The sequence below is a fragment of the Phalacrocorax carbo genome, chromosome 15, assembly GCF_963921805.1.
Source record: "Phalacrocorax carbo chromosome 15, bPhaCar2.1, whole genome shotgun sequence".
Taxonomy (NCBI): domain Eukaryota; kingdom Metazoa; phylum Chordata; class Aves; order Suliformes; family Phalacrocoracidae; genus Phalacrocorax; species Phalacrocorax carbo.
The window spans coordinates 989,052-1,016,538 of NC_087527.1; the positions used below are offsets into that span (position 1 = coordinate 989,052).

At 42.8% G+C, this 27,487-nt stretch overlaps 2 protein-coding genes across 5 annotated transcripts in view; one reads left to right on the forward strand and one right to left on the reverse strand.

Moving 5' to 3' along the window:
- The window catches only part of RSPH14 (radial spoke head 14 homolog), a 115,147-nt gene extending 103,979 nt beyond the window's left edge, over positions 1-11,168 (forward strand). For both annotated transcript variants that reach the window (XM_064465968.1, XM_064465967.1), the window contains exons 5-7: positions 6,224-6,449; positions 7,798-7,931; positions 8,839-11,168. In XM_064465968.1, the coding sequence (XP_064322038.1) occupies positions 6,224-6,449; positions 7,798-7,931; positions 8,839-9,080 (602 nt within the window). In that variant the 3' untranslated portion in view covers positions 9,081-11,168. The remainder of the gene's footprint in view (positions 1-6,223; positions 6,450-7,797; positions 7,932-8,838) is intronic.
- Positions 11,169-18,495: 7,327 nt separating this feature from the next.
- Positions 18,496-27,487, reverse strand: part of SLC5A1 (solute carrier family 5 member 1) — a 29,155-nt gene continuing 20,163 nt past the window's right edge. The window contains exons 6-12 of one of the 3 annotated variants that reach the window (XM_064466381.1): positions 26,644-26,779; positions 25,751-25,858; positions 24,530-24,680; positions 23,743-23,911; positions 21,588-21,803; positions 21,177-21,279; positions 18,496-20,321 (exon numbers count right to left, since the gene is read on the reverse strand). In XM_064466381.1, coding sequence (XP_064322451.1) covers positions 20,098-20,321; positions 21,177-21,279; positions 21,588-21,803; positions 23,743-23,911; positions 24,530-24,680; positions 25,751-25,858; positions 26,644-26,779 — 1,107 coding nt within the window. In that variant the 3' untranslated portion in view covers positions 18,496-20,097. The remainder of the gene's footprint in view (positions 20,322-21,176; positions 21,280-21,587; positions 21,804-23,742; positions 23,912-24,529; positions 24,681-25,750; positions 25,859-26,643; positions 26,780-27,487) is intronic. The other 2 variants (XM_064466378.1, XM_064466380.1) reach the window with 2 other exon arrangements.

Below are 27,487 nucleotides of genomic sequence, written 5' to 3' on the forward strand. Positions count from 1 at the left end.
CATTTTTATATGACATTTTTGTATGACAGTCACGACCAGTGCCATGATTTTATACCTGATAAATCCCTAAGGCTGTCATAAGATAAATGCATTTAGCCAATGCACAGATTTGAAGTGATTTGAAATATAATTGTTTACTATTTCTGACTAGAAATACCAATATCTGCAGTGTTTTCTTCAGTTTTCTTAATATCCTAGTACCTCTTCAGTTCATTTAAACAGGGACTTTCTACCACTCAGTCTAAGATAAGAGATGCTCTCCCTCTCCAGGCATAGGCATCCTTTGGGACACTGCTGATTATTCCTGTTAAATTATCATGGAAAGACAGAGAATTATTGTTTCAAAGAAGAGGAAAATATTCTGACTTTCAAAGATGTCAACAGAATTTTCCTCCTCAGTTGACTTGATAAAGCTGATGAGGTACAGGCAGGTGAGTTCTGTTTCATTTAGTGTGGCCTACCTCCTGCTCCAAACTTAGCAAAAAGAAATTTCAGCCCACTTTTATGGTAGTATTACATTTAATCTACTCCCTGACACAGCCTTAATGCTTGAAGCACTGAGACTCAAAATACTAAAACTTAATGTTAGATTAGCTACGACAGAGTTCTCAAACTATGCTCTTGTGACTGGTGACTCAGAAATCTTGCCAGGGAGACTAAAGAATTATTTTTTTCCCAATTTAAACAGCAGTGAGCAAGGAGTTATTAAGGAAGGTGTGCCGGGAAGGATCTTCTGCGGTTATCTTGTCACTCAGAAAGAAAACACTACAGAAGCACTGCATTTTAAAATGTATATGATATGTGCTAGCTCTCACTGGTTTAATAAACAATTTTTTACCTCTAAAATGGTGCAAAACTATTGCAGTGCTAGCAAGAGAGCTTCTAGGTCTAGAAATGTTGTTGGGGTCATTTGGCTACTCACAGTTAGCGAGCTCCCACCCTGGGATTTCACAGCCGCTGTGTACTGGATGTGCTGACAGCGCACCGTGATGCTAGGCAGCATTTTTACTCCTGATTGTGCCTGGCTCTGCTTTTCTTTTCCTTGTGTGCCTCTTCCTGAGTAGAAATGTTCTTACTAAGCGTTTGGATTAGTTGTGTGAATATCACAAAGAGACATCTGACATGTTAACAAAACATTAATATTATATAGAATCTGTGTTTACAAATTATTTTACTATGTTATCCTATGCTGTACTTCACTTTGTGCCTATGCACGAGGCTCATGCTTTGTACTAAAACAAACATTTATATGGCTTTGAGTTGAAAATGGACATTTGTAAGGAAAAGGATTTGTAATGTGATTTAACTGATTTATGTAATTGGAAACCAAAACAAAACGACACTGTTATGTACTATAAATGACTCCTTTGTCTTCTACAAAACTTAATTTGTTTACATGCCCTGCAGCCATACTGAGAGAACAGAATAAATGGCAACTCCTCTTTGGGCCTATTTGAAAAAAAAGTCAGGAAAGGAAGGATGAGAGTGGCCAAAGGGTTATGAGAAGGAAGAGGTGAGTGCTCAGATAAAAAGCAGCCCAAGGGAAGATTACAAGTTCTCAGAAAAACAGATCAATAATGATATTAACTATGCAGCTTCAAATGCAACTATTTGCATTTTGAAAACATTTTTCCCTACTACTTCACTATGCCCAGGGTATCTAGAACACTCTGCAACAGATAAATCACATTTAAAAGGGCAGTATTTTAATGAAAAGTCAAGATCCTGAGGATGCCACGGCATTTTTCAGCGTAGGGCTACAAGAAACACAAGCTTACCTTCCCCTCCTATTGCTTGCTCAGTAAGATGCAAGGATCTGAGACTGCTCTAATTTACAAGTAACTCTCAAACAGCTCTCTACTGGTTTTGTCTCCTCCCTTTTCCCTTTTACCTCCCTCGACCTTTCACCCTTTGGCTCCCTTGGGAAAACCATGACGAATTTCCACCTGGAAATCTCAGTCTCAGTGTTAGGTAGTCTCTTTTTGTTGTTGTAGATGGCCTTTCCTCTCCACCCTCTTCACCACACTGAGACTTTTGACAAGGTCAAACAATTCATCTTTGTTTCTATATTTATATCTGGGAGGCTCCCTCTAGTAGCATGATAGCATTTCAGATAGGAGAGCTTGACAAAAACAGTACATAAGAAAGCTCTTGGTACAGACACCTGACCTGCCTGACCTGGTGAAATAAACATATTTTTTAAAAAGGAAAACAGCCTGAGTATTCATACAAAATAAGCACCCACTACTTACATGGGGATTTCTGACCGCAGAATAAATACTACTTAATGGCTCCACAAAATAAAAGCTATCCTCGGTGACACTCTGTACCTTATCTTGCCAGCTTATTGAAACAGAAAGACAGAAAGTGGCTTTGTTGTATATTTTGCATTCAGGGCTGCAGTGCAATAGTAAAGGCTAGCATCAAAAGAAGACATGAGGTGCAAATGCAATGCATGAGGAATGACCTAGTCGAAGAAAGTCAATAAACATTAACTTGAAGGAATAAACTCACTGGCCAATGATAGCAGTCCTGTCTAGTTGAATGCATTGGATGAATATGTTAGAAGGTAAGTGAAAGACACAGACACAAAAAAGTGAAACCTGAATGCTAATAGTGCTTGCTGGCAACATGATGATAAAGTGATCAAGAGAACTGAAATAAGTTAGCAAGGAAGTCCTGAAGAAGAGGGAATTGCAAGAAACTAAAAATGGAAATGAAGATGATGGGTTAAAAAATGGCGATTAAATATTTGAAATCAAGTGCGAAAAACAGTAATGGAAACCTGGCTGGGAAAGGAGGACTGTACATTGACCAGCATGAGAACACTATAGCAATAGTTGCTACAGAAAGATGGAAAGTTAAATTAAAGAAAGTAAAGGCTTCTCTGGGCTCAAGCCAGAATGCTGACTACTCTGTGCAAGAACAAGTGTTTGGTTATGAAATGATGTGATGAAATGCTTATGGTGTGACACTATCCCAAGGAAGACTGGTATCAATGTGAATTAAAGCTACAAAGACCCTGGAGTAGCATGAAGTTTAGAATTCAGTTTCTTGTTACTCTTATTTACATTTACATTTGGTGTGTTATCTTATCTATAAGGAATGAAATTACTTTAAGGTCAAGTAGTCCAGATGTGGTTCTGGTTCAAAAGTATCACAGATCATCTGGTACAGCAACTGTACAATAAATAGATGCTTGCTACAGGGAATGTCAGCCTATGACCTCCATTTCATTAATCTTCCTCTGAGAGTGTACCTCCTAAATTTTTATTTTGTACTGATAAAATAGGGTCACGATCAGCAGCAGAGTCTTGTTGGAGGCCTGTAACTAGCAGTTACACCAGGGCTCTGTGCTGGGTCCTGTCCTGTTCAACATAGTCATCAGTGACCTGGACGAAGGGACAGATCGTCAGCACGTTCGCTGGCGATCCCAAGCTGGGAGGGGCGGCTGATGCACCAGAGGCCGTGCTGGCACCCAGCGAGGGCTGGACGGGCTGGAGAGCTGGGCCCGGGGGAGCCTCAGGGAATTCAACCAGAGCCAGTGCAAGGCCCTGCCCCTGGGGAGGAACAGCCCCCCGCACCAGCACAGGCTGGGGGGGACCTGCTGGAGAGCGGCTCTGCTGAGAGGCCCTGGGGGTGCTGGGGGGCAGCGAGGTGACCCTGAGCCAGCACCGGGCCCTTGGGGCCAAGGGGGCCAGCGGTGCCCTGGGGTGCATGGAAAGGAGCGTGGCCAGCAGGGCGAGGGAGGTTCTCCTCCCCCTCTGCTCTGCCCCAGTGAGGCCACAGCTGGGGTGCAGCATCCAGTTCTGGGCCCCCCCAGTTCAGGAAGGGCAGGGAGCTGCTGGAGCAAGGCCAGCGCAGAGCTGCCAAGGGGATCAGGGGCTGGAGCATCTCCCTGGTGAGGAAAGGCTGAGAGACCTGGGCTTGTCCAGCCTGGAGAAGAGAAGGCTGAGGGGGGTCTCATCAGTGCTTATCAATATCTAAAGGGTGGGCGTCAGGATGATGTGGCTGGACTCTTTTCAGTGGTGCCCAACGCCAGGCCAAGGGGCCACGGGCACAAGCTGGAACACGGGAAGCTCCCCCTGAACATGAGGCCAAACCCCTTCCCTGTGCGGGTGCCAGAGCAGGGGCACAGGCTGCCCAGGGAGGCTGTGGGGTCCCTTCCCTGGAGACATTCACCCCCCGCCTGGTCGCGGCCCTGTGCCCCTGCTCTGGGTGTGCCTGCTCACGCAGGGGTGGGACAGGGTGAGCTCCAGAGGGCCCTTCCAACCCCACCAGTCTGTGGTTTTCACTGCAACCCAGAATTTAGAAGTGTATGTGGTGACTGTGTGAGCAGCCTGGGTATCCCCATTTCATGCACACGGGCCATATAGTTTCTTTTCATGAAAACCTTTGGGAGGAGTTTTAAAAGTTGACTTTGAAAAATCTTGTCTTTCATTGGCTGTTTCAAAAGACTATTGGGAAGCGTGTCTAAACCAATTCTGGATATGATTTATAGTCATCTGAGACTGCATTAAGCTACTCCCATGGATGCAGTTTGCTAGTGGGTTCCCTCCTGCCTGGGACTCCATAAGGGATGGAGGATTCCCAGCCATTTCCTTAGTGATGTCTAACCCATCCATAACCCTTCCCTAGCTATAACCTACTATGCAAATACCTGTAGTCCTTGTCAAGGGAGTCAATGCTGAGTGACGGAGTCAGCTGTGCAAGCCTTGCCTCCTTCTCAGGGACCTCCCAGGGACCTTTGCCAGACCAGTCGTGCAGGTTTCCTTTATCACATCCTTCTGTGGGGACAGTATGAATGGGCTGAAGCTGATCCTTGAGAATTTTCTTCTTTTTGTTCCTCCAGGGGACAAAAATATAGGGTTGAGGGCATTTTTTACTATGAAAATGTCAAAACACCCCCCATCTAGTGATACACAGAGCCACAGCTTCCAAGATAACTTCTTTTTACCACTTTCCTGCTTTTCCTTTCTGGCACAAGGAGAAATCCTTGTTTTCAAAATGTTGCTACCCTTCAAAAGTGAATTGTCTGAATCTGGTTTTCCTTATTATTTATGTGAATTCTCACAGCAACTGACCTCCAAATGTAGCACAGGTGGTAAAAGCTGCAATAATATCACCCCTACATGTTTATTTGCATTTGCGTTAGTAAAGTGGATCCAAATAAGTTAGTAACATAAGAATGTATTCAATGTCAGCAAAACCTCAGAATATATGCAACAGAATAACCTCTAGATTAGAATCATGTTTTTCACCTGGTTGGGAAGTTGAAGGATTTCTCCTGTGTACTACCAAAAACCGTCAAAATCTCTTTCCCACTTGTCCATTTATCCCTGGAGATTAATTTGAAAATACCTTGATGACTCTTATCCACAAAACTTCCTTATCTAACCATATATGAATCACTTTGAAAGGAGCCACATTTCTCTTAGCAACCAAAGAATCAGTCATAGCAACAAGACAGCTGGAAAATTTTGTTTTCACATAGTTACTTGTGGACAGTATGTTCTGCTTTCTGCTTTCCCATGGCATTGCTGTTTCAGTGTTGACTTAGTATTGTGTAAGAAATGGTACAAATCAGACACTTGCTCATAGCAAAGGCACCACTTGCAGGGCAGATTAATATCTTTCTACCTTTGATGCCATTTCCTTTAGGTGATAGTGCCGGACTATTGACTGCTGGAAAGCTCAAAATTTAAATTCTCCCCATGACAGAATTATTGCAAAGAAATGTGTGAGGAAGCTGACAGTTTCCAAAACCTTGACTTCCCCCACAGAACCCACAGGGGAGAATCAAAGTATTACCTATAAAGGCTCACATCTCAGCCTCTTGGCAGGTGTTCCTGTTGAGAACAGTTAGAAAGGCTGGATATAAGGTGATCTTTATATATAGATATTTATAAATATATATATTTTTTAGATATATTTATCCTATATTTTCTCAGCAAGAATAATTTTGGGAGAAATATTTTATTGGGGGAAACCAGGAATATCAGAGCAACTGCCATTTTTATTATTACCTGGGCTCATGTCTTTACATGAGATGGCATTTGTGAACAGAGTAGTGTTGTAGTAGTTTCCATCTCTCAATCCCACATCTGTGTAAGGAAATGAGTTACCCTATGTATTTTGGTCCTGTTAAGAAATTCAAAGTGCAAGTAGAAATAGTAAATGTACTCACACCTCACCCGTGTTCCTCCTCTGTCTCCTCCTATAGGGTCTGTTGGCATCCTGCGTGCCGGTTTGATTCCCTTACTTGTATTCAAATTGAAGACTGAGTCAGAAGGAATCCAGGAGCTAATCCTAGACACACTCTCCAACTGTCTGCGTGTGGAGGCTTCTGAAGCTCTAGCATCTGGTGCCATTACTATCCTGAAGGAAAAGCTCACACAGTCCTCAGCAGCCATCAGAAGCAAAGCAGCTTTGGTGCTGTTACATATTGGGTAAAGGAAAAGAAATCTGTCTAAAGTACTTAGCCCAGGAAAATACTCATTTCATGAGTGAATCCGTGTCATTAGTTTGCAGTTGTGTTCCACTACACATTGAAGCTGTCATATTTCACGTGTAAAGCAATATCAGCCTGAATGCGCACATACGTAGAAGACGTCTAAATATCGTAACTGCTATAAATCACTCAGGAAAGCAGATGCTGATGAGGAAATGTCATTCCTTCTCCTTCTATTTGTCTTCCGTATTGGCAGTGAAATCAGGACTTTTTTTTCCTTGTGCAGCACTGCAGAGAAAAAATTATTGAATGAGAAATCATGTAAAAACAAGATTCTGACCACTATGGAGACAGGGAGAAGTTCCCTTATTCTTTTGGACAACCGCTCTCTCAAAAAAAACTAAAAGTCCTGGGAAACTTTCAATGTGATTGAGGATAGACCGAGTTTTCTAACACAGGCTGCTACATACATCAGTGATGGATGAGGAAAAGCAATCTTCATATTAAATTTGTGTATCAAACGCTGGATGGAAGGAGCAACTGAAGTCCACTGTCCAGGAGTCACAAAATATGTTAAAAGTGCTTAACAGATGTCTAGTTTAAAAAGGTCTGCAGATCATGTAGTACATACCAATTGGCTCAAAACCCTTCCTGATGTCCTATAACAAAGCGAGGTATTATAGGAAAAGAGAGTATAGACAAAGTGAGTCATAGAAAGCAAGCAGAAATGCACATGGAGTATGGACATCAGCTACGTTCAAAGTCCCTGCAGTAGCTGGGCTGCCTTAAATATTCCCTGCATTAAAGAGGTTGGAAAGAAAGAGAGAAAATTAACCTGGGAGAAGAATTAATTGCAGACTCCTAATTTAGCAGGTTTTAAGATCTGGATAGGGTTCAACAGCCAGGTTTCTAACTATATTGCCATTAGGAGCACCAGCACACTTAATTCTACCTCCTGCTACGTGCTGTTGCCCATCAATCTCCAGCGTATCACAGAAAGTAAAAAAAAGCTAAACATTACCTAAAAAGAGCCTAAAAATTGTTAAGCCCACACCCATAGGTTAATAGGATATCAGCAGTATTGTATCAGCAAGTAGATTTAATAGACACCAGGCACAAACAGACATCCCCTGTCCTTTCTTGGCAGCTGGGTAGTGGTGCTAACCATCTGTCTAACAGTCAGAACACTGTGACTCCAAAGAGAACAGAGAGGAGGACTGTGTCAGCACGGTTGTGATGAAACGAAGGAGGGATGCGGGGGTCTGGGCATGGGGAGAAGCTCTGGGTAGCTCTGTGGTTAGCAGACACAGTTCAAGAAAGCAACTTAACCATCTTTTTCTGCACAGTACTCATCCAGAGGGGAAAAGCGTGGTATGTGAGGAAGTTATTCCTGTGCTGGTGAGCCTGTTGGAAGATACAGATCCTGAAGTCCAAGCTAGTGCAACAGGAGCACTGATGTTTGCTACTATTGAACCTCAGGGTGAGAGACAGAGGCAGTTCTGTTGGGATACTTTCTGGACATCCAACTCTAAGGCAACTTAGTAACAAAACTTTTGCCCCCCGCGCCAAAGTCCTCAGTTTCCAAAAAACTACAGGATTAAGGGGGACAGTATATCTCACACTTCATCCACCTGAAGTGGGTCAAGACATTATTTATCTACTCCACCTGCCTCGTTTCCCTCCAGAGTGCTGCTCCGGAGGGGGAACGTTTCCTCTGCAGGTCCAGACCGCACAGGGATCCGCATACCTGCAGCTGCTCTGAATCACCAGGCCTCAGCAGAGGGGCACTACTTTCTGGCAACTCTTTTTGTGGTTAGAGGCAGTGTCTCTCTCACAGCTGGGAGAGGAATGAATATTAATAAGGTCTGTAGTTCTCCCAAGTAAGTTACATGACACCAAAAATACTAACTGCTAATTTTTCAGTGTGATGAATGAGTAATTAGACATAAAAGACTCTTAATAACAGCAGTTGTGTTCCAGTCCTCCTCTGCAACTGTCCCTCTGGCTTCCAAAGACAACACGGGAGTGGGTCTCAGTGTTTGAAGTGTCTTTAAAAATGAAAGAATGGAGGATGTTCTTAAGGGCATCTAACCCCCACCCAGTAGTTTATCCTATCATTTGGTGCCTCATATATTCTTAGATAATTCGTTGCAAATAAAATAATAATGTGCAAGGCAGATATAGTTAACTAAGAAAGATCTTTTTTCTTAAAAATTAACAGCTGGCAGCTAGCTTTGGTCTTCAAAAGAAAAGCATGTCCTACCTCTTTGCGCTGCACCCTCTGGGGCGTTCAGAGCTGTAGCTGGGCAGGGATTAGAGAGCAGCAGTCCAAAAGCATGTTGATTACATGTAATAACACATTTTAAAGCCAGTTTATTTCTCTACAGGGAGATTCTCGGCCCTAGGTGCTGAAGCCATTCCACCTTTACTGAAGCTGGTTGCTGAGGAAACGAGCAAAGCCCGTCTGAGTGCAATCAAAACCCTCACCATGCTGGCTGAGCTACCAGAGGGCCGCAAGACACTCCTGGATCATACAGATATATTTCAGCAATGTCTGAATGATCCCTGCGAGGCAGTGAAAAAAGCTGCCAAAATTGCCATCGGTGTCATCAAATGGAAACCTTTCTGAAGATGTGACATTTCATAGAGATCTATTGCTCTCTGTTGCTGTCTGGCTGTAAAAGTTGCATGATTATATGAGACCTTCAAAAACAAAACTCTCTTCCTTGGTTACTCTGGATCAGTTCCTCCTGAAATGTCATTTGCCAACAGTTTCACATCTACATTGTGGGCCATTAGCAACATAATGGGGAAAAAGGAGAGTTAGGAAGTCTAGAATTCTCCACTGGAGTTATTTCCTGAGTTATCAGCATTTTCCTGTGATACAAGAAACTGATCCTTTTTTATTCTTTGTAATGATTTCTCCTTTCTTTTTTTTTTCCCCTAAATCTCAGCCTATCAGACATTAATCAATATCTAATTATATTAGAAAGAAAGGTTCATAATTAACCTCTTCAGCACTCCTGATATGCTGAGAAATTGAGCTAACAACAGGAATTTACATGAATTTTGCTGCAAATGTTTGTTGAACATGGGATTAGAACCATTTAGAGCATCATCACAGAAAAGCAATGGCCATGTCATGGAAGGACTTCCCCTAGTGAATTATGAGACTTTCCCAGCCTAAAATGTAATCAAATACTTATCAGCATGGTTCTAACAAATGGAGTGGCTGACAAGACTTGCCAGCGGTGAATCTGGTGGTGATGGACCCTGCTGGCCTGGGCTAAGGGCACCTCAGCCTAACCCTGTCCCTGTGATGAGATTTGTCCATGTGACCCTCCAATACCCCCACTAATGGGTTCTTGAGGAGAGTTTTAGCAGCAGCCCTTGCTTTACTTCATAGCCCCTTCCGAGCCCCACGCTTCCTGTACGTGTCACACGCCTCCCCCTGAGCCTTAGCTGCAGCGATTGCTCCCACGTTTTTAAACTGGTAAGGGTCTCAGCAGGCAGGTTTTCTCCTTCTCTGTGCTTGGAGCCAGGCTCAGGGCTGCCATTTGCAGCTGTCTACACTCAGGGTAGAAGGAAAATAAGTCAGGAAGACTTTACTAGGGTAGCCCTTGTTAAAGCTCTGTTGGGGGCAGACCCCACTGCCTGTAGCAGAAGAGAGGTCTGATCCCTATCTGAAATTGGTTACAGCATGAAACAAAAGTGCCTCTGTGTTTGTGCTAGTACTTGGTATTTTGTACAGCTGTAATCTATCCTTTGAGTACAAAAATTAACAAATATAATGGAAATGGAAGTGTGCCAGAACTGAAGAGTTTTGCCTTTGTGGCTCACTTTTGAGGGAGCAAAAGGAAAGCTGATCCTAATGTTACAGTCTAGTCCAAAAGGAGTTGGACAAGATGATCTCCAGAGGTCCCTTCCAACCTCAAGTATTCTATGATTAACAGATGCCTGAACAGAGAGATGAGGAGATTAACAGAACAGAGAACTGAAAATGTTCCCTATTTTGGAAAAATATGTTTCTTTTTTTCTTTTAAAAAAAAACCTCAACAGTTTAAAAAAAAAAAACCAACATAGAAAAAACCATTGAGAATAACATAGAACGTTCAAGCTGTTTGTAGAAGCGAGCCTATTCAACAAGGCATAAATTCCCTGGAGGAAATAGAGTAGTTGCTGTGTTTAGAGCTGATGGGCAGTTGAAAGGGTTGGAAGTGTCAAGGCTGGGCACTACAGATCCGTTGCAAATTTCTCTGTCTGCAGTTGCAAGTCTGGAATTTACGAGGCATCAGCAGAAGGCCTGGGCAAAGCTAGCAGGACAAATCCTGGCCATTCTCAGTGGCCCAGAAAGGTGTGATAGTGCAGCTGACTCAGCTTCACAGAAGTCCTATTTGTTTTTACTCAGGTTTTGCTCTCACATGGTATTTTTATACCTGGAAGTTACCAAGTTGTAGCTACAAAGAAGCTGCAATCACCTGTATAAAGGACTGATTTGTCAGGGCTGCTTTTTCGTTGCAGAAACCCACTGTCACACCGCAAACTGCATTACCCTTATATAAAATGTAAACTTAATCTGTAGGAGTGGTTAAAGTTAAAATGTTTCTCTTCCATAACCTAATCAAAGAGTGAATTTCCTCTCCTATAAAGATGTGATTTAGAAGTGTTGAGTCAGTTGGATTCATTCCCTCTGGGCAGGAACTTGGAGGAACTCTGCCTTTTAAACGCACTTTACATACATAAGGCACTCATATGTAATACTTATTGGTGCCAGAGTACATCCAGTTCAATAATAGAGAGTCAGGCAGCTTAATAACATGCCAAGTGTTCAGTACAGGACTAGGGAACAACAGAGAACAGCAGGCTCGTCCACACTTACAAAACTGCTGCAGGAAAATGATCCGTTCAGTTCAGTTCCAAACTTCTGTCTCAGCCTTCCCCGATAATTCGGGTATTGCACTTCAACACGTTCGCAAAATAATTAGCTTGTTCAGATGTAGAAATACACCCATCCAGCTGAACTGCCCTGACTAGAAGAAATTTAGCTGACTTGGACTTTAAGTACTGCCTTCTGAGCATCTGCCTGATCATTGCTTTAAGGACAACATAAACTGTTTCCAAATAAGGCTTGATATGGTATCACCGTTCTTGTCTTACAGAGGCGCACAATGCAAAAATGGAACAAAGCCTTAACTGAGCCCTGAAATATGGATGCTAGTGGTATCCCTTCCATGTGTCAGCTTTTGTCTCAGCAATTCTTTAGCGCTATTACATCTGACAACATAAAATACGATATTTCAATCACAACATTAATTCCGTTTGGCTATATTGACCATGTACTGCCTGGACAAACATCAAAATTCAAAGTCTGCATACACAACAGCCGTAAACCAGTTTCTTTTTGTTTGGTTGGTTTTTTTAACTTTTAAAACTATATTTGCTGAAAAAAGTTTGCAGATATTAGAATTCCAGTTCACATGCCCATGTGGTGCAGCATGCTGCAGGTTACTGGAAGGACTGCAGATGATAAATGTTTGCAGGAGCACAGCACAATGTGTGACAGCGGTGGCAGGGTCAAACAGCCTGTGCAAAGCACAGGGTGCTACAGGGAACACGAGCTAATGCAGAAATAATCCCATTTATTGCAGAACATGGTTTTGTAATCTGTGGTGTTTCCAGAGCTGTGTTATCTTGGTGTCCAAATGATCGGTGTCTCGTACTGGGTTACAGTGCAGGAGGCCGGCGCAGGAGAGTGCACAGCACAGGCACAATGCAGCAAACCCCATCACAGCGTGGAAGACAAGGGCACGATGCTCAGGTCCACCTGATATAGCAAAGATATATCACACTAGCTCCTTTGTAATCCTGACTATACGGAACCTAAATTACAAGGTAAGTTTTTATTCTACGAAATAATTGTTTTCAGGATATACTAAAATGTAATGCACAATTTCTCCCATAGCAATATGGTGATTCCTAAATCTTCTTCCTAAAATTAGTTTCTCAGCCTCAGTTCAACATCTGAAATGCCCCTTCACATTTTTCCTGAAGACCTTTGAGATCTCAAATGTAACTGAAATTAGCCAAATAGGTAAAACTCCTAACTAAATGTCCCAATGTGGGTTTTTTTTTCCCCTGGAAAATGTAGGCATGCTTTCTTTTTATGTTATTTGGCAGGAAATAACATACCCTGTTTTATTCGAAGATGTAACAAAAAAGGAAGAAATACAATTTTATACTTGTACTATAGTCCACGCATATATTTAGTGACAAGGCACAAAACCAGCATGTGGATAACAAGACCATCCACCAATGTTAACAGTTACTAAGATGTCCAATAATTTGGGGGATATGTCCCCGTGTGTTTCTGAATCTCCCAGTTAAAGCAGTGACTGTAAGATGGGAGATGAGATTACAGCTCTGTAGTAGCAGCCGGGAAAGCAAAGCAATCGAGAGTAAGACTTTGAAAGAATTTTCACAGGTAGAGAAACCAATGGTGAAAAAAGGATATATCCAAATTGACCCAAACATATTTGGAAGAGAGACAAAAAACAACCCAGTGGCATGAACAGAGATTACAGGGTAAAACAAATTGAGTAGAAAATATATAGCATGAGCCTGGATTTTTAGGTTTGGAATTCTCAGTACTCTTATTCATTGTTAATCTAACGTTGATTCTATAATTTAATGAATAATCATTCGGTGATTTTTCATATCTAAAAAAATATCCTTTTTCTTCTGAGGTACGCTAAGTCTTGAAACAAAGGAGAACAAGATGCACTAAGTTACAGTAACACTGATTTATAAATCAGGTTGGAGTTAACCTGAGCTATCCTTTGGCCCTATCAGTATTTGGGCTTCTGTCAGTTATTAATTAACTGCTGAATACAGTGTCGCCCTTAAAATGCATTCTAGTACCGACACTGTGCGAAACAAGAAGGTCACCTGTCCTGGCAAGTCCAAGGGCAGGAACGGTTTGGGTCCTGTTCCCCCTGAACTTCACCAACAAGTTGTTACATGATGCTAAATGGGCAGCCTGCAGTACCGGTAGGTTTCTATGGGCATTCTCTCTCAAATTAGGACACGTTTTCTGACCCAAGCCACAGATTTAGTCCTAGAGACATCCTTGCTGGCCTTACAGTTGTCATGGTATTGAACATTCATTCAACATGCAGCTGAGGACAAGGACCAGGGAAAGTACTGAAATGTAACACATATGGGGAGTGCCGGGACTATCCATAGCTTTGGAATGAGAGACAACAGTCCCTAATTTGTGAGGCTGGGCAATGAATTAGCACTCTCCGTGTCAGTAAAACAATTAGCTGGATCAAAGAAACACAGCTGATGAATGCTTCCCCTGGGACTGACTTAGGTTTGTGAAGTACACTCCGTAATAAAACTGCCACAGACTTAGTCACAAAAATGCTAAAGATCCTTTTGAATTGCTTCATGCACATTATAAATACTTAAATTAACATGTCAGGACCTAGAAACCTCAATAAGCCACAATTAAACTCATTGTTTCAAAAGAAATGTCGTGTATACAACAAGCCTTCGCTTTTGGCACTATATGCTCTACATTGCTCTGCACTACGATGACATTAGCACCTAGGCAGTTTTCTAACACCAGTGAAAAATAATGTGTCTTTTTAGCATGAAGCCAACAACGACTAAGGCCCAGATATAATTGTTGTGGTCCTGGGTCAATACTGGTATTAATTCAGTTACACTCTACACAGACCAAGTTTTCGAATCAGCTGCCTAACAATTCTCAGCAATACCAGGAGAAGACAAGACAGCTGTGTTCATGGCAAACAAGAGCTTCTTGTGTAAGCCCTGTGTCCCGCTCAGGCAGAGCTCATTTTGAATGCACAAAGGTTTATATTAGTTTTTTCTAACATTTTCCAGAAAGTTAAGAATTTTATGGCTCTTTGTTCTTGCAACTACAGACTCATTTCCCTGCCCACATTTGCTTTCAGAAGTCCAGGAGTTGGAAACCATTCTGCCCTGCTCTGGAAAATGGCAGCTTTTAATTCTAGCTCTTCATGTTCCAAAGCAGAGAGTGTTTTTGCTTCCCACCACTACATTTTCTATTAAAAAAAAACACCCCCCAAAAAAAAAAAACCCCCAAACATATTAAAAATGTATAGAAGTGAGAGATTTGTCTAAGGACAAAATAAAAAGTCTGGGAAAGTCACATATGGCTAATTACATTAAACCAGAAGGCCAGAGTGTCTTTTCTGTGGCTACAAACAAAGCTAATATGCCAAAAAAGTTTGAGCACCGGACCTATTTTCAGCAAGCCAAAAGTTGCAATTTGAATGAGTGAAAACCATTGTTATAACTTGTTTTAAAATATTTTGAATATAAGTGAAGTTTTTTAACTTATAGAATCTGATACCATAAACAAAAATGCTGCACGGAGCAAGGATGAGCTCGCGCTTACCTCAGCCTGAAGTCCTTCCAGGTACCTCGAGACAAGCAGGGGAGCCGCTGGTACAGCACATGCACAGCTTCTCCAGCCTTGAGCGCTGCCAGGTGAGGGGAGCTCTTTTTTTTTCTCAGCTTCCCATAGTAAATGACGAGATGGAGTGTTCTTCAGGAGGGACAAAAAAAAAAGAACCTATTTTATTAATAATATACTGTGTTTCATCAGAACAACTAGGAGATACTGGAGGGAGTGCAGTTTTACTCCATCCTTTAAGTTCTCTAGTACAGGCCTGCAATACACACACCATGAAAAAATGCCGTGAGTCACCAAGTAAAAACTGTGGGTTTTTTGCATTTCTCATCTTTCCTAGTGACGTATCGCCCTCTGTTGTTAAACCCGTGATAATGTACGTTAAGTTAAACCGAAGGGCCGCTCGGACCGCTGCTCCCGTCCCTGGCGTGCTTGTTACCACGTAGTAAAGCTGTGGGTGCTGGATGCAGCGACCTACAGCTAGGACATAAGATCATTAAATAAACGTTTAAAACCCAGCAGTCTTCCTCAGAACAGCTTTGCTGTGACCCCCGCAGCCTTTGAACAACGTGCAGCGTGGCGGCCTGTCCCCAGGAATATCAGCTTTAAATGCTCCTCCAGCTCAACGCTGCCAACCAGTGAACGCAAATGTTCTTCAAAGACCATAACCAAGGCTCTGTCGCTTTGCTCCCAAACGCCAGCCACCGCTGGCGAGGCATATACTTACCTTTGCTCCTCGTTTTTGTGCCAGCTTTTGCTTGATATAAATGTTCCACATTTTGCCGGTTAAGAAAGTGAAGGGAGCGGGAGGTGAGCCAGTTAGCAACTGCAGCCGCTGCTGGAGCTCTGCCCACAGTGGTCACCTACACCTGGCGGACCCAGCCTTGTGCCATGTCCCAGTTCACCACGGACAGACATGTTATTAAAACCAAACCATGGTTACTGCAGATGTTTTCCAAATTAAGCCACAGCCCTTCCGTCCCCCAGTGGCTGTTGCGTTCTGGTGCATGAGCTTTTTCTATAACAAAAATAGGAATAAAACCAGGTTCTAAGAACAGAGTGTTCTCATGATCGTTAATAATTAGCATTTGTGAGATACTTGACACAGAAAATTGAAAACATATATGAAGAGTGGTTACCTTTTTTCGGACTTGGCCTGAAAATTATGTAGTAATTCCTGAATGGAAGATCTGATTTGTTTAGCATGTGTTCTTTATATATCAGTGTCGTAATTGGCTTACAGTGCTACTAGGTGTATTTTTAATTTTATTTTGTGCAGTTCATTTAAAATAATTCTGCACATCTAAGTAGGTCCACTAAAATAAGCTATAACCCTAAAATAAGCTATATCTTACCTGACAGGATAAGCTGGGATGTCTCAGGATCACCTGAAATAGAGTTGTATTAAGCTGTACACACATGCGTGTGTGATGTGCTATGAGCCAGCGCTATATTTGGAGTCTTGCCACTAACCAGAAGCATTTCAAATTTACAGGCAAATGTGGGAAACAAGCATGTGCTCACTGTTCCCATTTCTAAACCATGAGAATGCCCAGGACGGCGTAAGCTGTTTTTTGGGGTTTTGCCTGAGAGAGTCCCACAGCACCAGCTGTAACATGGACAGAGTTCCTCTGAGAACTAAGGAAACATCACTTTCGTCCTTAAAATTTGAGTTTGAATGCAAATTGCTACTGGCTCGAGGTGGCATTTAAATATTAATCTAAACATAAAAAGTTTTATCAGCTGTGCACAATATCAGGTGGTTTTTCTATGAAATTCTACAAAATCAGAGAAGTACTCTGAGCAACAGTCAAACTCTATGTAAATATTTGAACTCTGCCCTTTACAACATCCAGCTTTCTGACCAGACCAAACACAGGTTGCTGAGGATGTACAGTGAATGTCCCTGGGAAACTGAGAGTTAGTTTTTCAAAATTCTTTAATCCTGGGGAGGAAAATGAAGTGACAGTGCCTGATTAACCAGGGTTTCATCTAAAGGCGGCTCAACCTGCCAGGAAATGCTTTGTGGTATTGGTCTGTATCTAATGGTTGTATAATTTCACCGTATTTTTCTTTCTGTAGCAAAACATGACAAAACGGGAGCTGGGCAATCCTCATCAAAGTCTTTCTTGTTTGTTTGTCATCCGTTACCATTACTCAGAGCCAAAATCTAAACACCAAATTAATTTTCACTGTCTTCCATCATCTTATATAAAAATTTTCTGGACACCAGATGCTTCAAAATATACAAATACTTTAATACATAGAAGTCTTCATAGTCCATTAAACATAATTAATTCCACGGTCTTTAAAATGCTCTATCACTGTATTAACTGTAAGAAAAAGGTTTGCACTGGTATTTATAGAGTCTTTATTTGCTCTGGCCTATGCAAAACCTTTTAGTATACTGCAGGGGCTACGCTGAAGAGCAGCAATTCTACTAGAACCCAGAGCATTTTGGTCTAGATCCAAATGAAGAAAAGATACCGTCAGAAGATTATGAAGGGAGAGTGATTAAAGCTGCAACAGCATGATGTAGCACACACAGAGCGACTACCCTGGCTTCCGAATTAGATGTACTTATTCCAAGCCTGGTTCCTCCTGCTGTGCAATACTGAAATGCTTTGAGACAATGCAGCATCCCACCATATGTTGTCTATCTTGACTTCAGTGAGGCATTCGACACTGTCGCCCACAGCCTCCCATAGTCTCCCATAGTCCCTCATAGCCAAGCTAAGGAAGTGTGGGTTGGATGAGAGGACAGAGAACTGGCTCAACAACAGAGCTCAGGGGGTCGTGATCGAGGGGGCAGAGTCTGGCTGGAGGCCTGTCACTAGTGGTGTTCCCCAGGGGGCTGTGCTGGGTCCTGTCCTGTTCAACATAGTCATCAGTGACCTGGACGAAGGGACACAGCGTCCCCTCAGCACGTTCGCTGGCGATCCCAAGCCGGGAGGGGCGGCTGATGCACCAGAGGCTGTGCTGGCACCCAGCGAGGGCTGGACGGGCTGGAGAGCTGGGCCCGGGGGAGCCTCAGGGAATTCAACAGGAGCCAGTGCAGGGTCCTGCCCCTGGGGAGGAACAGCCCCCCGCACCAGCACAGGCTGGGGGGGACCTGCTGGAGAGCGGCTCTGCTGAGAGGCCCTGGGGGTGCTGGGGGGCAGCGAGGTGACCCTGAGCCAGCACCGGGCCCTTGGGGCCAAGGGGGCCAGCGGTGTCCTGGGGGGCATGGAAAGGAGTGTGGGCAGCAGGGCGAGGGAGGTTCTCCTCCCCCTCTGCTCTGCCCCAGTGAGGCCACATCTGGGGGGCTGCGTCCAGTTCTGGGCCCCCCAGTTCAGGAAGGGCAGGGAGCTGCTGGAGCAAGGCCAGCGCAGAGCTGCCAAGGGGATCAGGGGACTGGAGCATCTCCCTTGTGAGGAAAGGCTGAGAGACCTGGGCTTGTCCAGCCTGGAGAAGAGAAGGCTGAGGGGGGATCTCATCAGTGCTTATCAATATCTGAAGGGCAGGTGTCAGGAGGATGGGACTAGGCTCTTTTCCTTAGCGCCCAGTGACAGGGACAAGGGGCCACGGGCACAAATTGGAACACGGGAAGATCCAGCTAAACATGAGGCCAAACCCCTTCCCTGTGCGGGTGCCAGAGCAGGGGCACAGGCTGCCCAGAGAGGCTGTGGGGTCCCTTCCCTGGAGACATTCACCCCCCGCCTGGACGCGGCCCTGTGCCCCTGCTCTGGGGGTGCCTGCTCCAGCAGGGGTGGGACGGGGTGAGCTCCAGAGGGCCCTTCCAACCCCTACCCCCTATTCTGTGACTCTGTGATATGTGTGCAAGGAACAAGGAATTTTGTTGCAGCCTGACTGCAGCAACCGATGTCCTCTTTTTACACTTGATTCCCCAGGAAGCTGAATTAGATTATAAGAAGATCTATTGCTTTTTGCTTTGAAGTTTAAATCTATCTTGTCCTGTATCTCCAGCTGGTATCAGACTTACCAAGTGGAGACAATCAGACTGGTTTAGCTGACATCCCACAGCTGTGATTATTCTCCTCCATGAACTGTTAACTCATACTGTCAGACAGCATGAATTCTATTTCTCAATGAAATCTTCAGAAGAAAGATTTATAGCGTTGCAGAAAAGCAGTGCAGAGCCCTCAAATGTATTTGACAGGAAAGTGCAAGCCCAGCATTCTGACATTTTGGACTTTTAAGCGTCTGCATGGATTATTTTGTAGCACAGTCCGAAGAAAAAGGCAATACATGAACAGCAGCCCCACAGTAAAGAGGTCCTAGTAACTGTGGGTAGAGATTATCTTTGACATACCAAGATGGGAATTGATCAGTAAGAAATAAATACGTATACACACACATATATATTTTAAATATATGTTATATATATAGTGCATATATATAATGTATTGTATATTTATATATATGTATTTTGTATTAAAAAAGCCTCACATTCAAGTATAGAAACATATTAAAATATAAAGAGAGGAGGACTTTTTGAAGTTAACCTTAAACAGAGAATCTATCTTAAACAGAATTCTTAAGATCATCAAGACATGTTTTCCCTAATTTCAAAATGTGATCAATTCAGACAGTCAGTGTTCCACTGATTACTGAGAAACACAACACAATGGAAAGTGAGAAAAAGGGGAAAAAATTATAATGGAAAGTTAGATATAGTGCCAAATACATCAATATATACATAAATCCTTTACTTAAGATGTCCCATGCTTGGAGGGACAAAAACAATCTTTAAATTTTAATTCATAATACTGTCCTCAGTTGTTGTGGGGTTTTTGTAATCAAATTCTCATAGCCAAAGGAAAAGAAATCTGAATGATCAGAAGAAGAAGGGTTGAAAGTCAACCCTGATATGAAATGTGGCTCATGCAGCCTTGTTCTGCACCTAAAATATGAAATGGATCATGAGTAGAGAAAATACTGGATGGAAATTCTGCACCTCTATTAGCCCTGGACTGAGTCAATGTCTAAACAGAGATGCTCTCTCTTGAAATCCCAGTGGTCTTCATCTTTAGATTTAGATCTAGATCACAAAATCAGCGAGTAAATCACCCTGATTTTTTGCAAACGTAACAATGAAAATACTAAGTGTATCTAACTCTCTAAATCTACAAGTCATCACTTCTGCATGATAATGCAGTACAATTTCAGAACTATAATCAGAGGTTTATGCAAAGAAGGCATGGCAAAATACAGCCACAGCCAACAGGATGATGCCATTAATATTCACAACATTTCTCCAAAGTGGCACTTCACTTGTGTCAGTCAGTTTCTTCTTCAATGCTTCCTCTTCCTCCTTGCTCAGTTTGGGTCCTTTTTGTTGATCTAAGCCGCAGAACCAGTTGTACGCTTTCTTAAAGCATCCCGGTTCTTCTTCACTTTCCTCGTTCACTGGAAGGAATAACACACTGGTCATGAACTGTAAGCGTGGCCCACTGCATGCCCTAGAAGATCTCTGTGACTGAGGACATTCCTCTGTTTAAACAGCAGTTCTGGTTTATGGTCGTAATTACATGGAAACATTTTACTACAAGGCAGTACAATGATCAAGTTAATACTGTGTTTTCACAGCTTGCCTGGAAAAAGAGTAATTTTCTACATGTTGCAAGAGAGCTTTTTGCAGAAGACAGTGCACCTCTTGCAGCCTAGTGACTTGGTCTGGTATTGGAGAAGCAAGCCATGCTGCAAAGATTAAACTCTATTTTTTCAATACTTTCTACACTTCTAATTAAAGGGAAAATAATGAGTTTGAGGATACTTGTGAAAGGAACTTGGCAGCAGAACCAGAAACCCAGTGAAGAGAGCAGGTGGTTTTGCCCAGGTGGATGTCTGGCAATTCACTTTCATAGTGCCTTGCACCACATCCTTGCACCTTCAATCCTGACTACTACCCACTACTTCCAAGTGAATTCTTGTTGTTTTATTCCAAATGCTAGAGTCACACACAGTTCTGCCAATGCACACCACCTCCAACCTAAAGCACCTCCATTGTTTTACTCCTAGAACTGCCACCTAGCTACCTCGAGAACAAGATCTTCTCCCCTCAAATCCACTTCACTTCTGATTTACACTGAGCTTGACAGGCTGGTAAAAGGCAGCTTAGTAGCCATTTAAATATGTGGGGTTGGAGGTTTTGTTGTTGGGGCAAAGGGAGTGTCTCTCAATATCAAGCATGCTAATGTTCTTCAGGAATGAAATCGGGATACTCAAATATATTGATAGATTCTATAGATATTCAACAGTTACCTGACTCCTCATCTTTTTCATCAGCTTTGTCCTGCTCCTCATCTGCATCAAGATCAATACGTTCTTCTTTGCTGTTCCGCAAAGACCAGCACAAGCGGTAAAGCTGCCGTGAAACAAAATGAGTTTATAAATCTACGGCCTTACTACACAGAGACGAATCAGTCTGGCCAGCACATAAGCAAGTTATAAGACCATGGCATCCCACGTCTGTTAGGTCAACTTTTAAGATTATTAGGAGTCACTGAAGATTTGTGACACATAAGTGAAGACTATTTCCTTTGCTTTCTTACAAGAGCTATATGATGTGGGTAGCTGAAATGTCAGGAGGTAATATACCAAGTACAAGTGTTTAAAACTAAGTGGTTTCCTTGAGTTCCAGTTCTTGAGGAGCAGGATGCCAATAATACTCACATGTACGTCGGGAATGGGCTTAGTCATGAAGGAGACTGCCAGGATGACAATGGAGGAAACGCCAAAAAGAATCATTGCAAAGTAAAGGTAATGAATCCCACAGATGATGAACGGGCAGTTGGAAGGGGTCACACAGTTGCCAGTTCCATAGGCAAACTCTGCAATCATCCTACTGAGTCCAGTTAGCAGCCCAACCATCAGGCCCCAGAAGGCTCCCTGCAGGCAGAGTGGCAGAAGTTACCAAAAAGAGTTATTTCAGGCATATGAATAAGCTCTAAACATTGAATAGCTGCTGGAGGAAACATGGAGGTAGTTGGCTTTGGCACATGGATGTTAACCCAGACACTTTCAGTGACCATATTTACAACTCAGTGTATTAATACAACTGAAAAGGGCAATCACCAACAGCTCAGAGAAAGAATATGGAGGAGGCCTTTTCCAGCTCATTTCTCAAAGTTCACCCATCTCCACACAATGCTCTCCTTATACAGGACAGGGTCTAGCCACAGACTACACACCCCAGGGGTTGTTCTTATATCTTTTTGTCTTTGAGGGCTAAATCCCTGACTGTTCTGGCCTGATGGAACCAGCTAGCAAGTGTGTGCCATTCCTCCTGAAATATGTGTCTGGTTTATTTCCTGATGACCTTGTTAGTAATTAGTTAAGTGGTGTCTGGGCACAAACTGAAATACGGCAAATTCTGTTTAAACATAAATATATTTCTTCTTTACTGTAAGGGTGATTGGAACAGGTTATCTAGAGGCATTGGGGAGTCTCCATCTCTGGAGATATTCAAAACCCAACTGGACAGGACCTGAGCATCCTGCTCTTGTTAGCCCTGGTTTGAATAGGGGGGTTTGCGCTAGTCCAGAGGTGCCTTCCAGTCTCAACCATTCTGTGACTTTGTGAAGTCAAGAAAAATGATGATGGTAACACAAATTTATAATTCCTGTTTTAAAAATATTCTAGGTTTAATGCTGGGTTTAAGAACAAAAGAGTTTTAATTATCCAGTGATTAAAGTCACAAAAACATTTTGGAGTAGGACAAGATTGTTAGTTCTATTTCTAGCAGGAAGAAGAATGATTCTGAGCAAGAAATGTTGGTAAATCTTATAAGTAATTACAATATTGGAATTTATCTTATGCAAGGCTCCAATTCTCGGAAGCTTTGGTGCTTGCGTCCCCTATTTACCCAAATTTAAAGTGTGCAGTGTACCCAAACCCCCAGGGATTGTACTGAATTCTCACTCAGGTAAAATTCCAGCTAAAGTCAATGACAGGTTTCGATGAAGGTTTAGCCATATTGGGATAAGAAATGGAACATTCCTTGTGTGTGAAACAGGCTTTTCTTAGATATACACACAAGTAACCACTGAACAGGTCTCGAGAGAAAATAGTGAGAAAAAAGTTTGAGGCATATTCAAAAACCTTCGCTCTATTGGCTTTTTCATTGAACTCATCCTCCTTGGAGCAAAGCTGAGCAATAGGCAAGTATTGTTATTCCTAGTATTATAGAAAAGAATATGATTTGCTGAGTACTGAGTTTTCAGAATGTATGAGACCCCAGTCACCGTGACTGGCCTATGGTCTCATCAAAGCATGTGACAGACCTCGTGCCTTCTGAGTTACTTACAAAGTCTTAAGTACAATATTTCTCAGTTCACTGCTCTACAAATCAAAATCAGTGATTCCCAAACTGGCTCCTAAAAGCAATGGGAAACAATGCATAAAACAACAGCTTGTTTGCTTAAAAGAGTGTTGACAAAATACATAATGATCAAGAGGAAGGTAAAAGGCAATATGTTTTATAAAGCAGTTTGGTGGCCAATATCTTAAAAGATTACTTTCAAATATGTGCCCATAAATTATCCATTTGACATACTTCTTGGCAAAGTGGTAGATAATCTAGGTTTTAGAGCTAGGAATTCCTAGGTGACTGTTTATTTATCAGATTAGCAAGGAACTTTTCCAAACTCATCCCTGAAACCTGAGGCCCTGGGGTATGGAAACACAGAATCCCTGGGCTGTAGCAGGATCAAAATAAACAGGAAAAAGTTGCTAAAAAAAGACAAAAAAAATACCAAAACAAAACAAAAAAGGTTGTCCTAATACCTAAAGGAACACACAGCATACCTGGTTCCTAATTCGTACTTACCTGCTCGTTGACCCGCTTGCAGAAGACGGCGAGCAGGAAGACAGCGGCAATGGGAGGTCCCAGGTAGCTCGTCACTGACTGAATATAATCAAAGAGCTGCCCACTTTGAGCTGACTGCACCACAGGAACCCAGGCAATGCTGATGCCAATTAAAACTAACATAAATGCCCTGTAAACATAGCCAGATATTCAATTAGCCACCTGCTTAGAAGCATCTATCAGAAAGAAAAAAAAAACCAGCTATTAATAATTTAAATGTTCATTTTGTATTTCAAACAGCAAAATCAATGATAATGGCCAATTACCACTGAACAAACCAAAGAAATCCAAGCTGGATGTTGTGTCTGTCAAATATCCATCAGCATACAGCTAAACATGCAATCAACACGTAGAAAATCACTTTTTTCCTTTGTTTGTTATGTTTAGAGAAAAATCAATAGCAGATCAACTGGAACCAGTTCATTGATGCTGTAGCATGGTGTAACACAAAGCCTATGAAGATATTTTAAAATAGTTCCCCTTGAATAGCAGTAGGAAGTGCTGGGAATTAGTTTAGCTACTTCATGCGCCACTGTCAACTGAATTGGAAGCAAGAGCTTTGGTTTTTCCCAGAAGCAAAGTGTGCTGTGGGGCAGCCTGCCTGGCCGCAGGAGGCCCCTGCTGCACTGCCCGCACGCTGCGAAGCAGGTCTTTACCAGGCACTTGGTGCCGGTGTTGGAGGCTGCACCTGTAACGCCCCTGGTGCTGGCCGTGGTCGTACGGCTGGAGAAGGTGCGGCTACCCTTACCTTCCAGCTAACATCAGCTCTTTCTCAGACGGTCGTTTCCGAATTTTGGTGTAAATGTCCATAGTGAACAAAGTACTAGCACTGTTAAAAATGGAAGTCAGGGAGCTCATAAGGGAGGCCAGCATGACTGACAACATCAGACCCCGCAGACCTGAAACACAAAGATAAGTGAACTAGGGTGAGCACTCGGTGAAGGGTCTCGGTGTGCGGCACCACCCCTAGTGCTCGTCTGACCCCTTCAAGTCGGCCAGCTATCAGCATGTCTGGCATAGTTATGTGCCGATGCCTGCCCGAGTTCTCCTGCAATGCAAGCACAGCGATCTCTGCTGAGCTTTCGAAAAGCTTTTTGCTGCAGTGACAGGGCAACTCTTGAGCTTTTAGAACATAGGTACTCCTTTTGTGAATGCTGTTGAATTAAATGCTGAAATAATAAGAAAAAAATACTAAGCAGACTTTTCCCAACAGTTATAAAAATAATTTCTCTTGTTTGCAGGTGAGTACTTGCTTGTGGTATATTTGTAAACCAGTTACTTGGCCTAAAAATGCTTCTTTTAGTGTTTGAAAATGAGAGTAAGCCACTTTCCCAGATGGTATGATCTGGTCAACACAGTATGAGGAATTACCGTAGTATTTTAACAACACTATGTGCAAGTTATAATATGATGGGGAAGTATTAAATACATCAGGGAAGTACCACGGTAAGTGTAGTATCATAATCTGTCTTTCTAGCCTTATGAACCAGCTCTGTGGTTTTCTGCAGAAATGTATCTTCTCCATATACATTGCCCTCTCCAGAGTGGTGCCTTATCCCCTCGCTGAACAGGTGTCCTATGGGACGTGTACACAGAATATTTTTGCCTCCCACCTCAGTGGGTTTAGCAGAAGGACTGCAGGTGTATGCCTCCAACTCAGAAACCCTGACAGAGACAGGTTTTTTATAAATGATGGGCAAAGTAGGTTATTTTTCACCTTCACAGAAAGGGAGCTCAATTACCATTTCGTCACCCAGCATTTGCCAGCTGAGAGCTGCCATTGTCAGTGGGTAGCTATTCTGTACCTACAGCTACAACTAATGCAGACTACCCCTTTGATTAATAGTACATAGTTCTAGCAAGAGTTTTTGAACCAAATATGGGATTTGGGCTCCCTCTATCACCTGTTTTTCAGTCTGGCAGCCTGACCTTTCCTAAGGCAAACAAACAAATGCAGACATTGCCTTACCGTTCGGCATAAGCTCCACTACCATTTTTGGATAGGCAATGTTTGTACAGCCGACTGCAGTGCCACAGTACTGCTGGCAGACTTCTGGCACAACACAAGCCACCTCATCTGAGGAGAGGATAATGAGACAGCGTTAGACAAGGTCATATAAACAGCAAATTGCTCCTAAATTAGTAGAGCTTCTAAAATTTATCTCTGTGTTGAACCACTGGATTGACGTGCTTGATATCATCGCAAGGAGGTGGGTGATTCTAAGCCTCTATCCTTCCTTTCCTCTCTAAAAGAGGACTGAAAAGTGATGCAGGTCCAAAAAAAAATAAAAACTAACCCAGCATTAATTTGCCAGATCGGAACTGAACAACACAAGGAGAGCAAGTAGAAAAACAAGCAGAGGAGCACAAAGACGCCTCCCTCCAACCTGTACATCTCTCTTCTGCCTGCTGTTAAACACACTGATGGTCAGAGAGAAGGGAGATTGGCATTTCCCCTGCGCTGCACTCGGGACAGCCCACGGCCCAAAACATTGCTGTCTGTGACCGATGACCCTCCTCGTCTGATTGCCAGCAGAGCATCGGCCCTGGACAGCATTTCCCACTCATTCAGCCCAAGTGGGGCTGTAACAGACAGACAACTGGGGAGGGACACTGGACCACCCCTCCCCTGAAACGAACCACAGTAGCATTAGCAGAAACCTGGGATCAGGGGAAAGAGGAAGACCTGTGGCTTCTTACACAGTAGTTAGTTTTTGTGCATACATGTGCCTGGACAATTTGGATGACAAGATGACAGCTACCAGGTATTTTGGAAGGGACAGAGCATAGGAAACGGAGGGAGGCCGGCAGTGAAAGACAGGCAGCAAGAAGAAATTTGCATTTCTGTATACATATGCATACCTGTATACAAAATTCGGCTGATCATTCCAGGCATCACTATGATAAACATGGGCAAGAGTTTCAGGTAGCCACACATGATACAGCCAGCCTTCACATGAGACATGTTCTTGCCAGAGAGACATCTTTGGACAATAACCTGCCGAAGAGACACAGCGAGCATGCGTGACTCAACCGAGAACAGCATTTTCACCAATACATCATGCCAAGTTCCACATACTTCTTAACCTCTGCAATAGTGAAAGAGCCTATTTATGGTTTCTGTCACTAGGAAAAACTACATGAAAATGAAAGGAGATATTTGAAATAAGTAAAGGAAAATATAGTTTATCCAGTGTATGCCTAAGAGGCAAGACTCTCACAAGATGTTCTTAAAGTAGATAGACTAAAAAGCCAAAAAGGAATAGGATATTCCCCTGAGCAACAGATACAGTTACAGCGGGGGTTTTGATCATTTGCTTACAAACTGTGAAGATTATGTTTTTCACAATTCAGAATGCAGATAGATCACTTGCTAGAGATTGCACACATTCACATGTTGCAGTTGCAGGAGAACATTTTCTTCTACTCGTGTCAGTGTGATCTCTGGGAGAAACTGGACGGTAGGTTTTAGGGAGAAGAAAGGAGGACTGGGGAAGAGTCCCCAGACTGAAAGACCCAACATGCAAAAAGCATCCTCCCAAGACTGAGCATGCAAAGCTGAAAGCCGCACAAATGGGAAACAAACTAGGATTACTGAATGAGGAATTGTATCTAGACCCAGTCTAACAAGGATCATTTGATCTTGCAGACTTAGGCATGGTTTCCTAAGTAAATGTTCACATTACAACGTCTCTGTGTTTTTACA